General features: G+C 36.5%; 1 protein-coding gene across 1 annotated transcript in view; it reads right to left on the reverse strand.

Annotated features, from left to right (window-relative positions):
• DGKH (diacylglycerol kinase eta) overlaps nucleotides 1-13,819 on the reverse strand; it is a 151,150-nt gene that overhangs the window by 14,354 nt on the left and 122,977 nt on the right. The window contains 11 exon segments of the mRNA XM_066313333.1: nucleotides 30-122; nucleotides 958-1,063; nucleotides 2,159-2,325; nucleotides 3,401-3,495; nucleotides 3,498-3,534; nucleotides 3,820-3,933; nucleotides 6,878-6,985; nucleotides 9,455-9,551; nucleotides 9,704-9,814; nucleotides 10,237-10,354; nucleotides 12,216-12,350. Of these exon segments, the coding sequence (XP_066169430.1) occupies nucleotides 30-122; nucleotides 958-1,063; nucleotides 2,159-2,325; nucleotides 3,401-3,495; nucleotides 3,498-3,534; nucleotides 3,820-3,933; nucleotides 6,878-6,985; nucleotides 9,455-9,551; nucleotides 9,704-9,814; nucleotides 10,237-10,354; nucleotides 12,216-12,350 (1,181 nt within the window).

Consider the following 13,819-nt stretch of genomic DNA (forward strand, 5'->3'; position numbering starts at 1 on the left):
CAATAAAACCATGCACTTTGTGACCTTACCAAAGGAACTCTTCCTACTAGCAGAGATTCTGTTTCATTGTGTAAGGCCTTCACATTGACAGCTATCTCCATGGCAGTGTTTCTGGTAAGGCTCTGGGGAACAAGAAGCATAAACATTCTTTGAAGCGATGCAAGTCAGAGTGAGAATAAATACTTTCACCTTACAGCACAGATCTTAAGTTTCTTCTCCTAGGAGAAATACATCAGTTTAGCTCCAAACTGACCACCTGTTCAGCACTGAGAATAGAAACAAAAAAAAGGTAGTAATTTATTTACTGTCTTTTCCTTCACTTCATTTAGTATGACATTAATACAATCCTGAAGATCATCAGGTGATCAGCCACCATATCAATCCACATATGACAAAGGCTGCCAGAAAAGTTGTGAGTCTCATTTAACAATGACTATTGATTTCAATTTTTCCCCTTAGCCTCAGCAGAAGCAAGCTACTAACCACACTTCAAGAAGAAGGGTCAACTAACATATTTATTTCCATGTGTCATTTTAGGTTAGCTATGGATAGCCTCTACCTAATTAATCATTTCTGGGTCCAATCTCTGAAAATACCCAGATTGTCCAGTGTGAAGAGAGAAACCAAGAAACTCATTTCCCCTCACAGCCCTTTTGCCTTCTTTGTATAGAACTTGGATAGCAATTAAGCACGCAAATTTCTGTCAAAGCATGCACAGAAATTGACCTTTATGTAGTAACAGATCTGGTTCAGGCTTTGTCATGCCTCCACCCTCTCTGAGGAAATGCCTGTGCAGTACCAGGTGGGGCGGACACTGGTGCATGCAGAAAACTGCATTTCTGCTTTCTCATCCAACTTGTTTTCAAATGGATTAGGGAGTACAACACAGCCCCCATGCCACAAGCTTGTGCACCCAGATGTTATAGCTTATTTACATAGATCTCTGTTCTTCTTTACCTCAGGAAACCGCGGGTTGGCTTTATTTAATGCATGTGAACATGCATTAACAGCATGAGCAAGCTCCTGCTCCAAGAGGCCATGTACTTTTGCTGCTTCACAGATCCTACAAAAAACATTTTAAAAGGTGAATAATATTTCTTAATTTCTTTAAAAGAATAATTCTCGAGTACACAACTTCATCAGATGAGAAAATACACATGAACATGTTTTACAAACACTAGAAAAATTATAGTCCTTTATAACAAAAATTGAAACACAGATATTTCTTCAAGCAATATAGCACCTCACAGAAATTATATCCATCACACAGATTATTTATGATGCTACAAAATCTGAGATACATTTATTTTTCTTAGAACACTAATGCTATACCAAAAAATGGACCAAAAATTGTTGGTCCTAATGATTCAAGTAAACTACAGAGGAAAACTCTAGCACATTACAATAACTTACTTGACATTATCTTAAAACCCCTTACACCTATTTCACAAGGCATATCCTTTAGATGTGACATGAAAATTGGCTGCAATCATTTAAAATTATGGGAGATTCAGCTGTAACTACCCTCCAGACCATCTCTAGAACAGTAAAGTTTTTAAGATGTCTTGGCTAAACTTCACTTTGTGTAATTGATAAACTAAATTATTTGTCTATAGAGTATATAACCCTTCATTTCCTATATTATTGGTGATTTTCATGCTAAAGATAATCAATTGTTATGATAACATGAATAGCAGCTTTATAAAATGTTCTGATTTAAAAAAACACTTTTCTTTATCTCAGCCCATATGACAGTGACTGAATGACTGAAGTGTCCATCCTGCTGACTTCTAGAACTGACTTCTATAGGGTTTTTTCCAATAATTCCCAATTATATTTTTGCTTTGTCATAAAAGAGAAGCTTCAATTTTTGCAAATAAGCTTTTCAGTTTTCCATTTCTGTTGCTACTTCAGAAAGCTGGTTTTTACAAGGAAAAAAAAAAAACACAAACCCACATAAATAAAAATTTAAAAAAAATACATAGGAAAATGACACAAAAAGAAGTTGAGCCTTAAAAATAAAATAAATTATTCAGTGGCAACAAAACTTTAATCAAAAAACCGGGAAAAGGTACAGTTCTAAGTCTCTGTATGAATTTTGATTAATATTCAGTCTTGGTGTCTAGGTTGCTAATCCAAGTTACTAATTTTACTGTACCTGGTAATAAGTTCTTCTGCAGCTTGTGAGCACAACTGGATCTGTGCAACTTCTTCTTCTGTAGCCAACTCAACAGCTTGCTGAGGGTACAAGGGAGAGCGAATGACAGGTTTGCAGGAATCATACTTCTGTTTGTCCTCCCAAGACTTCAGGGTATTTTCAAATGCCTAATCAAAATGAATTACACATTCAGTTCACAGCACTTGGGAGTATTACTCATTAAAAAATTTAATTTTACATTTTACATAAATTTAAAATTTATTTTAAATATTAGTTATTATTTTAGTTTAAATTAATTTAACAAATACACAAGTGCTTGATTTAATTTCATATAAATAATACTGCCTGATGAAATAATAATTTTACACCTGAAGTTTTTAAAACTTACTATAGCGAGTAAGTAATTTCTAAAAGCTTATACTCTGTCTCCTCACCATGATCTTCAATGTGTCTCCCAAACTAATAAGAACATAAAGACAGTGATAATGGTTGGACTCAATGATCTTAGTTGTATTTTCCAACCTAAATAATTCTAGAATTTTGTGATTCTCTAATGCAAGCACATTTGTGTGGATAGCAAGATTGAAATTCAACACTGATCCAGAAACTCAAACATTAAAAATGGTGGAGAAAACCCCAAATTTGCTAAAATATAGTTCAAATTCCACCTTAACTCCACCCTAAATTCAGGATCCAGCTAGCAGATGGAGAACTGGGGCAGTTGTACCTTTTATGCAATGGTCCTAGACAAGCATGAACTCTCCAGTGGCTTTGTGACTAGGCTGTACTTGTGTCTCTCCTGTCCAAAACTGACTCATGGGGGAGAGGGAGGATTGGTAAGACAGAGAGGGAAATCTGCAGAAAGCTATTCTGGAAAATGGACAGTATAGAACTATTTATGCAACTATGCTAAAATTTCCAGTATGTGACTGATACAATACACCTAGAGATAAAGAAAAAAGCATAGAAGAGGAGGGAGGAATAGATAAAATGTTGACCATTCTTACTATATATTAATAAGAATATAGGAATAGCACTAAAAAACAAAAGTTAACAAAGCTTTGCACTTACAAAAAACAATAATTCTCTATCAGGCTCATTATAAATTATATCACTGTAAGTAACTGAAAGAATTATATAGTTTATAAAACATTTTTATAAGTATTGTTTTGTTCACATTATAACTGAAACAAATTATTTCAGAAACCAATGTCAGCAATGGTAGCTCTTTTTGCAACATACTCTGTCTCGTGTTAGCATCTGAGCTCTGTTTTTATGTATGATCTTAATAACTCCCGGGGGCTGGATCCATGCCTCTCCATCGACTTGCACTGGAACCCCTCATCACCAAGTATGGTGATCTTTACTGACCGACACTGGAAAAGAACAAACACATTATTTTACAGGGCAGTAAATACTGGTGAGACTGACAGGCCACCTGTAATCTGTTGATTATGAGGAGCTGTGGCTTCTCTCCAAAACTGTCTAAGGAATTAAGCTCTTCTATACTTCATTCATCATTGAAGACAATTTGTTACCCACTAAAAGCAAAACAATGTCAGTGCTTTATTAATGTATAGGGTGGTGGTCATCAAGAGTCCCACTACTTGCCAGAATCCCAAACTGCTGCCAACCATCCTGCATGCAAGTAAGCAACAAACCTGGGCTATCCTGTGGTGCTGCAGTTTGATGACTCTGGACACTGCCATCTGCATGCTGCCAAATACAGCAACAACTTCTAAGATTTTATCATCAAACGATGGAGCTCCAAATATCTGTGAGGAAAAGAAAGCATTCCATTTTTGATGGCAAATCCAGTGCTTAGATTGCAATGAAACACAGACTCATTTACAGATTCTTTTCAACATTTAAATGCTCGTTTCTTTACTGTAGAATAACTACACTGTTTCTCCAAAGTCATAGGAGCAAGATATCACAGACAACAGGCAAATGTAATTTAAAACAGTAATGCTGATACCATTGAAATATGCTTGAATGACAAGCATATCCTTATATAGGAAGGATGGCTATTTCAGCATGTATATTAAAAAATATTTTTCAAGGCAAGTTGAAAGACCAATTGAAGTCTCTGCATGATTAATGTACTTAATATCTAAGAGGTTCTTGAAGGTAAGAGAAATAAATGCTTTCCATTTCTTCTCAGAAGTGCTTATCTGTTTATATTCTGAATTCTCTGGAAACCAACATCTGAGTCCATGCTCTGCTTTAACACAGCTTTGATACTGAAGACAATCTTGTTTGTGCTGTGTATAATGTCCACTGTAAACAGGAAAATCACTTCTGTATGGAACAAATGAAACTTCTGTGCAGCCAAGGTGCTGAATTTCCACATGCTCACAAAGTGCAGGAAGTCTTGCCACTTGGTGTGCTGGGGAATTCAGCCACAGGACAGACCTCAGGCTGGACTTCAGCTGGGTCTGGTGGGTCAGACCATGCTAAGGTCACTTGAGGCTTGGCCATTTCATCTTGACATGCAATAGGGAGCAATGAGGGAGAAAAATCAGCAGGCGAAATCCCTACAGTAATGGGTAGAGAGATCCCCTCTCTAAGCAGTACTTGGGCTCCCTCAGTTGGCATCTCAGGCAGAGTAAACTGCATTAGTTACACCTGAGACCAGACTGGAGAAAATCCCACTTTTTCCATCTGATTTTTTTCCCGCCAGTTTCCATGGATTTTTTTCCATTTTCTACAGGAATATATGAATATCTTGAAAAGAACCAAGATGGTGATTCTGCTGTCCCATGAGAAAAAGTGTGCAGAGTTCTTGATCCAGTAACTGACATTTACAGGGCTAGTTCTGGCATGTGTTAAGAAAAAGTAGTTGTAAAATTTCATTTATTTGGGGTTTTTTTTTTTTTTTTTTTTTTTTTTTTTTTTTTTTTTTTTTTTTTTTTTTTTTTTTTTTTTTTTTTGTACATTTTCAGCAAAAGGACAGGAAAAACTCAACCCAGTTCTCTCTCCCTCCACCAGTAATATCTGTCCTGAACATCAATCTCTTTTCTCTCTCTTTTTTTTTTTTTTTTTTAAGGCAAACCAATCTCTGTGGATCAACATTCAAATTGACTCCTTTCCTGTTGCAGATCATGTTTCCAACCTGTCCTCTGGACACCAAAATAACATGCCTTAACAAGCCATGCTCAAGCCAGTCAGGGTGCAGATTCCCTGCTTGGCTCATGGCTAATGTTTCAGCAATAGTCAGAGCTGTCAAGGTAACATCCTTCATTTGTCCAGACAAGCAGACCCAGCAGCACTTCAGACCACCACTCTTGATGAAGTGTCATTCCAGACTGCACTAAAGCAGTGAATTATGCTCCTAACTTTGTCCAGAACAAACATGTCACTCTGCTGGCACATCTGCTCACTAGAAGACTAATAATATCAGTAAAACGGCTCCAGGACACACATATTTGCTGTGTACCAGTATGAAAGCTGGGACAGATCTTCTCTCTCACTGAAGCAGTCCAGGAAGAATAATAAACTACTGAACAGGGGTTGAACAGATGTTAGAGCAGCTTTCAAGTTCTGACTATGAACACAGAATATATATAAAAGCTTTAGATATCCATTACCAAATATAAACAGAATTTCCATCATCGACATATACCAAAAATAAGAAAAGTACAAAACATGTCTAAATTCTTTTTTCACTTTATGTATGTGTATATATATACACACATATATAAAACACATACATATATAATACAGATATAAAACATATATATACATCTGCAATTATATATGTATTATATAACATAAACATGCAATTATATATAATAGATATTACATTAAGCTATGTATGTCATATATGGGTATGTTTGTACATATGTATTAAAAAATGAAAGGATAACAACTCACAAGAAACTTAAAACTTTTTGGCAAAAAGTGTTCTGAATTGTCTACATCAAAATCACAAGCCAGTTTGCAATTACATTTTTAGGTGATTCAAACATCACACATGAAATCGGGACATGCAGATTAGGATAATCTGCTAATAATTACAGTTGGTGCACTGTGAGTGAAGCGGGTAGCAGCAGTAACACTGTTCCAGGTTGTAAGACATGTAGGGATCCACATGGTGAAATGTTTCTTAGGAGTTGAAAAGAAGAAGAAGGAAAAGGTACCTTAAAGCATTTTAAAGGTTCATTGAAAATAATATTCAAAAACCAGCCTACTACCCCTATTAAATTATTGGTCACTAAATGCAACAGTCTTCATTTTCTGAATCACTGTCCCTCACAGCAAAGCCGTTTGAAGAACAGGAGGAAAAGTAAACTTTGAGTGATTGTCCTGTCTATCTTGCTTGTCAGACTACAGCAAACAGAGGAATCTATGCTTTGAGAAACCTTATTTACAGACATCTGTAAAACAATGTAGAGAGAAATTACTTGTGCCTCTGTTTATAAAATTAGTTTTTAAAAATACTCATACAGTCATTTAAAAAATGAAATACTTATGCTTTATTATGAACATTTTACTGGAATGGACATGACAGAAGGTAACGGACAGTAAAAAAATCATGGAATATACTTTCAGTGAAAAAGCCAGCCAGACAATACAGTTTGAACTGAAACAGCCTCCTCAAATAAGAGTTGTTATCCAAACTATATCCTACTACTATTAAAATCAAGTGAGAAGAGCAGTTCATTATATTTATTGCTGGTTTTGCCCAGAAGGTAAAGTCTCTTTAATGCTACTTACATCATCTTCTTTGGTTCCACCCCAGAAATTAGTCCCACCAGCATAGCTGGGGATGTTTAGCACAGCTATGCCCTGCAGGCTTGGAAGGGGGATGTACTGTCCATCACACTGTAATGGATAAAAGCTCCTTCAGTACATAAATAATATGATAAAAGTAATCAGTAAAGAGTAATTTTTAGCACATGAAGCTTCAACAGAGCTGGTAGGAGAGGACAGAGTCACTAAGAGGTCTGGAATAAAACTACTGCCTCCATGCAATGAAGCACCTCTGAAACAAACTTCTTTTTTCCAATCTTAGCACTGATTTTTGCAGAGGTGAAAAATATATAGATCTACATTCTGTAGTATCTACAGCAGTGGTGCTTCATGAGTCTTTAAAGAAACATTTTCACACCCTTGTTACAAAACTCCTCACGCACTTAGACCATGGTCTGTCCACCAAGGATTAAAAATCTTTTTGCGTAAGAAAACCAATCTCCCTGAGTGCACACAGTAAGATTGCCAAGGACATTACAAAAATATTCATTTACACATTCAGTAAGTAGTCTTCCATCCTATATCAGCATTCCCAAAATTGCAACAGACTTGTTACTTAGTTAAATCCGTTTAAGCCAGGGGTGGGGGGAGGTGTTGTGTCAAGAATATCCAAGAATATTTCTGGCATAGTCACAAATATGTGGTTATCTGTCAGTGTTTGCATGTATTGTTGACTTCCCATAAAAATAACTTCACTCTCCTCCCAAAAGTGCAAAGACAAATCTAGGAATGACCCCACAGGTGTCACCCTGGCTGTAGATGGGAGTTGTTGACTTTGCAGGTAAGAGGTTGCTCTTATGTCTGACCATTCAGTCTTTCCTTCCCATGTTTCCCAAAACATGGGCAACTCCATGTCCTGCTCAGCTCGATCATGGGATGACATCAATCTCGCTTTTGGTCAAAAGTAAATTTACAGACGTCAGTGAAACCAGTCTTGACTTAGAGCAGTACAGCTGCCTGCAGAGGGGAGCCCAATGATCTCAAACCATTCCACTGGGAGTCAAAAGTGCAGTTCTGCAGCAGTGCCACAGGCATGGAATTGACACAAGTTAGGAGCTGGATCTGGGTGTCACTTTGTGGACCATGAAATTGCTGGTCAAGCTGCCTTTAATAAAGATTGCTAGATGACTGGACACTACCAGTCCACAGAAGGATCTTAAAAGTATACAAATGAAAAAGAAAATCTAAAGAAATAAGCACAAAATCAGTAGCATCTTTATCAGGAGGAGAAGAGATGGAAATTATTTCCAGAATCTGCTTAGTGCTCTCTTTTCGTGATTTAATCTTAGCAGCAAGACGGAATGTGAAATTTTAATCAAGATGTGACAGTATCCAAAATATGATGTGATATTCATAGATGCTGCACAGCCATTTGTATTACAGTAGAAGTCTGCCTCTAATGCCTGAATATACAGGCATAATGTATCTAATACTATGCAAGACAACAGTAAATGTGAAATTTTTACTTGCTGACTTACTTACAGGAATATTAAAAAAAAAAATTATGGAAAGGTCAGCAGTATTATCGAATCTTATCTGAATCCAATTCAAAAGATCCTTAAATTAGAATTCTATCTGCAGTATACATAACATTCTCTCCTGTCATTATATTTGCTAACTACTGCATAATTCCTTGATAATTACTCAATCCTTAGCTAACAGCAATATGCTGCTACCAGACAAAATCCTCCTAAATCTCAGAGTGAGAAAGAGCTCCAGTAACTTAAAATAATTCCTTCAACTTAAAAAGCTATCATATAAATATCTTAAACTTCTATACAAAACAGTTAGCATGAAATAAAAGGAGAATTTGTATATGTTCTCTGTCAAAATCCACCTTAGATATTCTTTGGGTGAAAAGAACAGCAACCATCCTGTAGTCTTTTTCCGCATTTGGGAATCATTTATATTTCCTTTAAGTTGCCAGTGCCATGTGGAAGACTTAGATTTTATGTTAGAACTTAAAAGCCAAAAAATAACTATGTTTAGAATGGAACTTGTTGTTGCTTTAATAATACCTTGCTTTTTTTTGTGTGACTGCTAGAGAAAGTCTCTACTGGTGTAGCTGGGCTTCCTGTAATGCATATTCAGAATCTCCTCTCTTTTGTCAGGAATTTTTTACTATTTATGTTCTCTTCCTATATGAGTAGCTTTCAGATACTTTAAATTGAATCTGAAGGATTAAGACTCCTTATCTTTTTTCTTCTCTTTATTTTATGGTCATTTCTGTGGTTGCCCTTAAAACCTGGTCTGTCTTTTGACGCAGCGAACATTAAGAAATATATCCTACCTACACAATTTATTATCTTTTTTCAACCCAGTAATTACAAGAAACATAATAGTGGGTATATTGTGATCTAAAAGTACTGACAATTTTCTCAAAACCATGACTTGGAGAACCAAGTTTTACATAGCCCATCTTCACACAGAGCCTTTGAGGTCAGCTTGGGTTGACATAAAGAACGATAATGTGTTTTAAAAAGAAGCACTAATTCTTCACTACACATTGTGCCAGTAACTCTCTCCATAAATAAAATTTACCTCTAGTTGAACTTTTTGTTCTAAGTTCTTGTAAGTTCTCTGCAACAGCTCTTTTGTGCCAAGAACTCCATACCACATCATGTTTTTTGTCCGACTTCTGAAAACAGGCAAAACAAGATTCACATGTTAACGTACACACATTATTGTGTCTTGTATTTGTAGAAAAAATTAGGAAATTTATATAAAGGGGTAAGGAAAAGAAAAGAATAGAAACATCTTGGCTCTGTTACTGAGAGAGTAATTATTTACCTGCATTTTTCAGGGTGCTCTTCTCGCTTGTTATTAAATTCTAGTGAAATTTTTGCATCTAACCCAATTCCAAAGTAGTTGTTCATGACACATTTTTCTGAATATCCCTCCCTGTTGGAGGAAAAAAGAAAATCAGGTGCACATTTGTACAGAACCTGGACACACAAATATCTTTGACCAACACTGTGATTGATCACAGAACAAAATATGAACTAAGATACTTCAAGAGATCTTTCCTCTAAATCTTCCTGAGTAAACTCTGAAAAACCCAGCTCTGAAACACTACTGTCCTCCTCCAGGTGAGCAAGGGATAAGTGAGCAAATGTCTCCCATTATTTTCAGCTGCTGCAAAAAAATTTCCACTGCTCATAAATAAACCAGCACAATCCAGCTTGTTTTCAGACATTGAGGTCTACTGCCTCAATGGCAAACAAGTACTCCATAATGCAAAAAAAATAAGAGACTACAAAAATATAAGAAGGATGCCCTTAAGGAAAGCAAAACAGTATATTTAGGAAAAAAATATTTCTTACAAGGAATCTGGATCCGGGTCAATAAACGGCGTAGCACCAAATGGATCGATGTTTGCTAGCAACATTTTGCTAATAATTGAACTTCCTGCAATGGAAGCAGCTAGACCAGCCCTTAAACCTAATTAAAAAAGAAAAAGAAAAACAAACAAACAAAAGAAAAGAAAACAAAACAGAAAGAAAATAATAAAAAAAAATTGTATTTGATAAATAGACAAACATATAATATAAGCCACATACTGGGAAACAAAATTCATTAAATCTGTACAGGGAAAGATTGTGATTCTATCTCAATTTTTACCAAAATTGGTTACCTTTTCAGGTCTCTGGCTCCCTTAAGCAGAAAGGCAGCTATGCTAAGTTGTGGTGGTTCGATTCAGGTACCACCATTGAGAAAGAAAAAAGCAAAGAAAATTTAGGGTTTCAAGCCAACACTCACTGGCTGGTATAGTAACCAACTGGGTGACCTAACACCCAAAAAAGACTTCTAGAGCTTTTCATTCAGTTTAATCTTCATCTCCTAACTGCCCATGATTTTTCTTTTGTCCTATCCTTTGGAAGCATACATAAAGAATATTCTTACCATTTTTACAACTGGCAGAGCCATAGTTTAACTTAATTTGTGGAAAGATCACGGCCTCAACATTCTTGCTTGACTAATATCAATTTCACTCTACAAAATGCTCTGTAATGCACGTAAACAAAGCAAAATACTAACAGCTTTTACTTAAATTTGCCTAAAGAAAAAACATAAGTTTCGTTCTACTGTGGTTTTAGCTATACTAATAAAATTAATTAAAACAGAGTTTTACTAGTGCTCTCTAGTATGAATTGCATTTGGAGCAGAACAGATACCTTTTAATCTTTTAATTGCATTTGGGTAAGAACAGATTTTTTTTCAACTGTTTTACAGAGCAGTTTTGTGTTATTTCAGTTTTTCGCTTCTAGAGAGATATTCACAGATAGTTCTTACTCAGAGGATTGAACTTTAAATAGCTTTGTCCCTCAGCCTCTTCATCCTAATCCATTGATTAGGATAAACAATAAAAAGATTTGGGAGTACCTGTGGATTAAAAATTAGATGTGACCTGCAGTTTGAGCTTGTGGCCCAGAAAGCCAAATGCCTCCTGGGATACATCCAAAGCAGTGTGGCCAGCAGGGTGAGGGAGGGGATTCTGCCCCTCTGCTCTGATCTGCTCTGCTCTGGTGAGACCCTAGCTGGAACACTGCATCCAGCTCTAGGCTCCCTGACATAAGAAGGACATGGACCTGCTGGAACAAGTCCACAGAGGGCTCTAAAGATGATCAGAGGGCTGGAGCACCTCTCCTGTGAAGACAGGCTGAAAGAGCCAAGGTTGTTCAGCCTGGAGAGGAGAAGGCTCCAGGGAAAATTTGCTGTGCCCTTGTAAAATATACAGCAGGCTTATAAGAAAAACTGAGAGACTTTTCACCAGGACCTGCAGTGACAGGAGAAAGGTAAGTAGTTTTAAACTCAAATAGGGTAGGTCTAGATTGGACAAAAGGGGGAAGATGTTTGGGATGAGGGTAGTGAAACATGGGCAGATGTTGCCCAGAGAAGCTGTACAAGCCCCACCACTGGAAGTGTCCAAGGTCAGGCTGAATGCTTTTCTGAGCAACCTGATCTAGTGAAAGATGTCAATGCCCATAACAGAGGGCTGTACTAGATCATCTTTAGAGATCTCTTCCAACCCAAACCACTCCTCAGTTCTATGATCCTCAATTTTACTTTTCACACTCCAGAATCAAATGCAACACTTCTGCTACTTCTGGTGTTGTGCCAAATAGTCAGAAATATTCTACATTATTATGCTTTTCTTCCTATACAATACAACACATAGATGTGTGTGTCAGTTCAAACAAATTCAGGGCATGAAGTAAAAATCATTATTTTACAGCATGGAGGAGACTGGAAGACAATATTAAAGTAGGGTAGGAACAGCAGATTTCAAAATCATAATTACCTGGGCAGATAATCCTCGTGTTAAGTACTGGGAGGTTTTCCTTGCTTGCTGCCAAAGCTGGAGCAGAGAAAGAACCTGTCTGAGAATGGATACCTCGGCTTGTACGTCTATCAGGGGACCTTGGTGCAGTTTTAGCTGTGCAAGAATAATAGAAGTAAGAACACTAATTAGACCTGTTATGACATTACCAATACATAATTTTTACAGTCCTGAAAATACATCAAAAGCATTAATTCAATCTGCTACCACTCCATGACAAAAGTCCTTCGCCCTCATACCACAGTTTTTCTTCGAAATACAGTAAGAAAACTCAGAAACAGATCAAGTGACAAACACAAATTAAAATGAGCAAGTGTGCATGACACTCAACATGACAAGTTCCCAGCTTACACTTCAAGCTACCAGAAAAAGTATTATATGTATTAAACGTAAATATGTTCATAAAATGTATTATATCCACCTTAAAATGCAATCATATCTAACACTGCACATTAAATATATTTAACATACTTAACAGTTAAATATGTTAAACATATTTAACTGCAGAAAGCTTCTGATAAACATATTACTGAAATAATTAAAATTTAACTAAAATTTCATCTATGTTTACTTCTAAATATACACATATTATACAGTATATTATCATTTATAACAATTTTAATATAGGTAGTTCCATGGCCTGTGGTTTAGAATATCTATCTCATCAACATGTACACTATTTTCTTCAAGCAGCAAAAATGGGCCCATGCCTGCAACAGATTCTGAAAAAATTAGAGAACCCTCTGACGTCTTTACAGCCAAAATGAAAACTGCAAGGGGAGGGGAAAATCCATGTTCATTTGTCTTCTGCATTAGAGACGTTGTGGGAGGCATCAGTTTTCCATCATCTTTTTTCACAGAAAAACCTCAGAAAACAAACCAACCAGCAATTTCTCAAATAATTTACCTATTATTAAAATTCTCTGGAAGATTGATCAATGAAATCTTGACAGATATCAATGTTTAGTAGCTGATGTAACTGTTATTGACAAAGGCTGAGGAAAAGGAAAGGGAAGAAAATCAAGGGCAAAGAGAAGATATTCAAAATGGGCAACTGGTGGCTCAGTGAGGCCAGTTATCCTTTGGCTGCCTCTGGAGGTGATGAAGGATTGGCTTTGCAGATGGCTGACCTCAGGTATTGTAATTTACTTTCCTGGCAGAACTTGTTTCATGCAGCCTGAGAGAATATGCCAGTGCCTGCTTCAGCCTGGAGAATTTAATCCTTGTGCAATTCAGCCTCATCAGACATACCCAGAAACCAGTGCCCCAAGGAAAAAAGTTTGGGTATTACCAAATGCTTTGTTATAGCATTTCCATGTGCATGTAGAAAACTCTCACACAACAGATGGTCACAGACAGACACTTCTTGACTATCTCTGCTCCAAATCATCTCACATGTTAAAACTACTTCATCTTAGGACAGATTCAAACTTGACCATCTGAAGAAGCTCAGAACAACAAAAAAATGAAATTATTTCAAGGTAATCTGGTTTTTCCTCTCAAAACATGGAAACTAATCCAGCAAAAAAAGGATTAGTGGGACTAGCACCAGGACAACAGCAGGG

The sequence above is a fragment of the Sylvia atricapilla genome, chromosome 2 (genome assembly GCF_009819655.1).
Source record: "Sylvia atricapilla isolate bSylAtr1 chromosome 2, bSylAtr1.pri, whole genome shotgun sequence".
NCBI classification, from domain to species: domain Eukaryota; kingdom Metazoa; phylum Chordata; class Aves; order Passeriformes; family Sylviidae; genus Sylvia; species Sylvia atricapilla.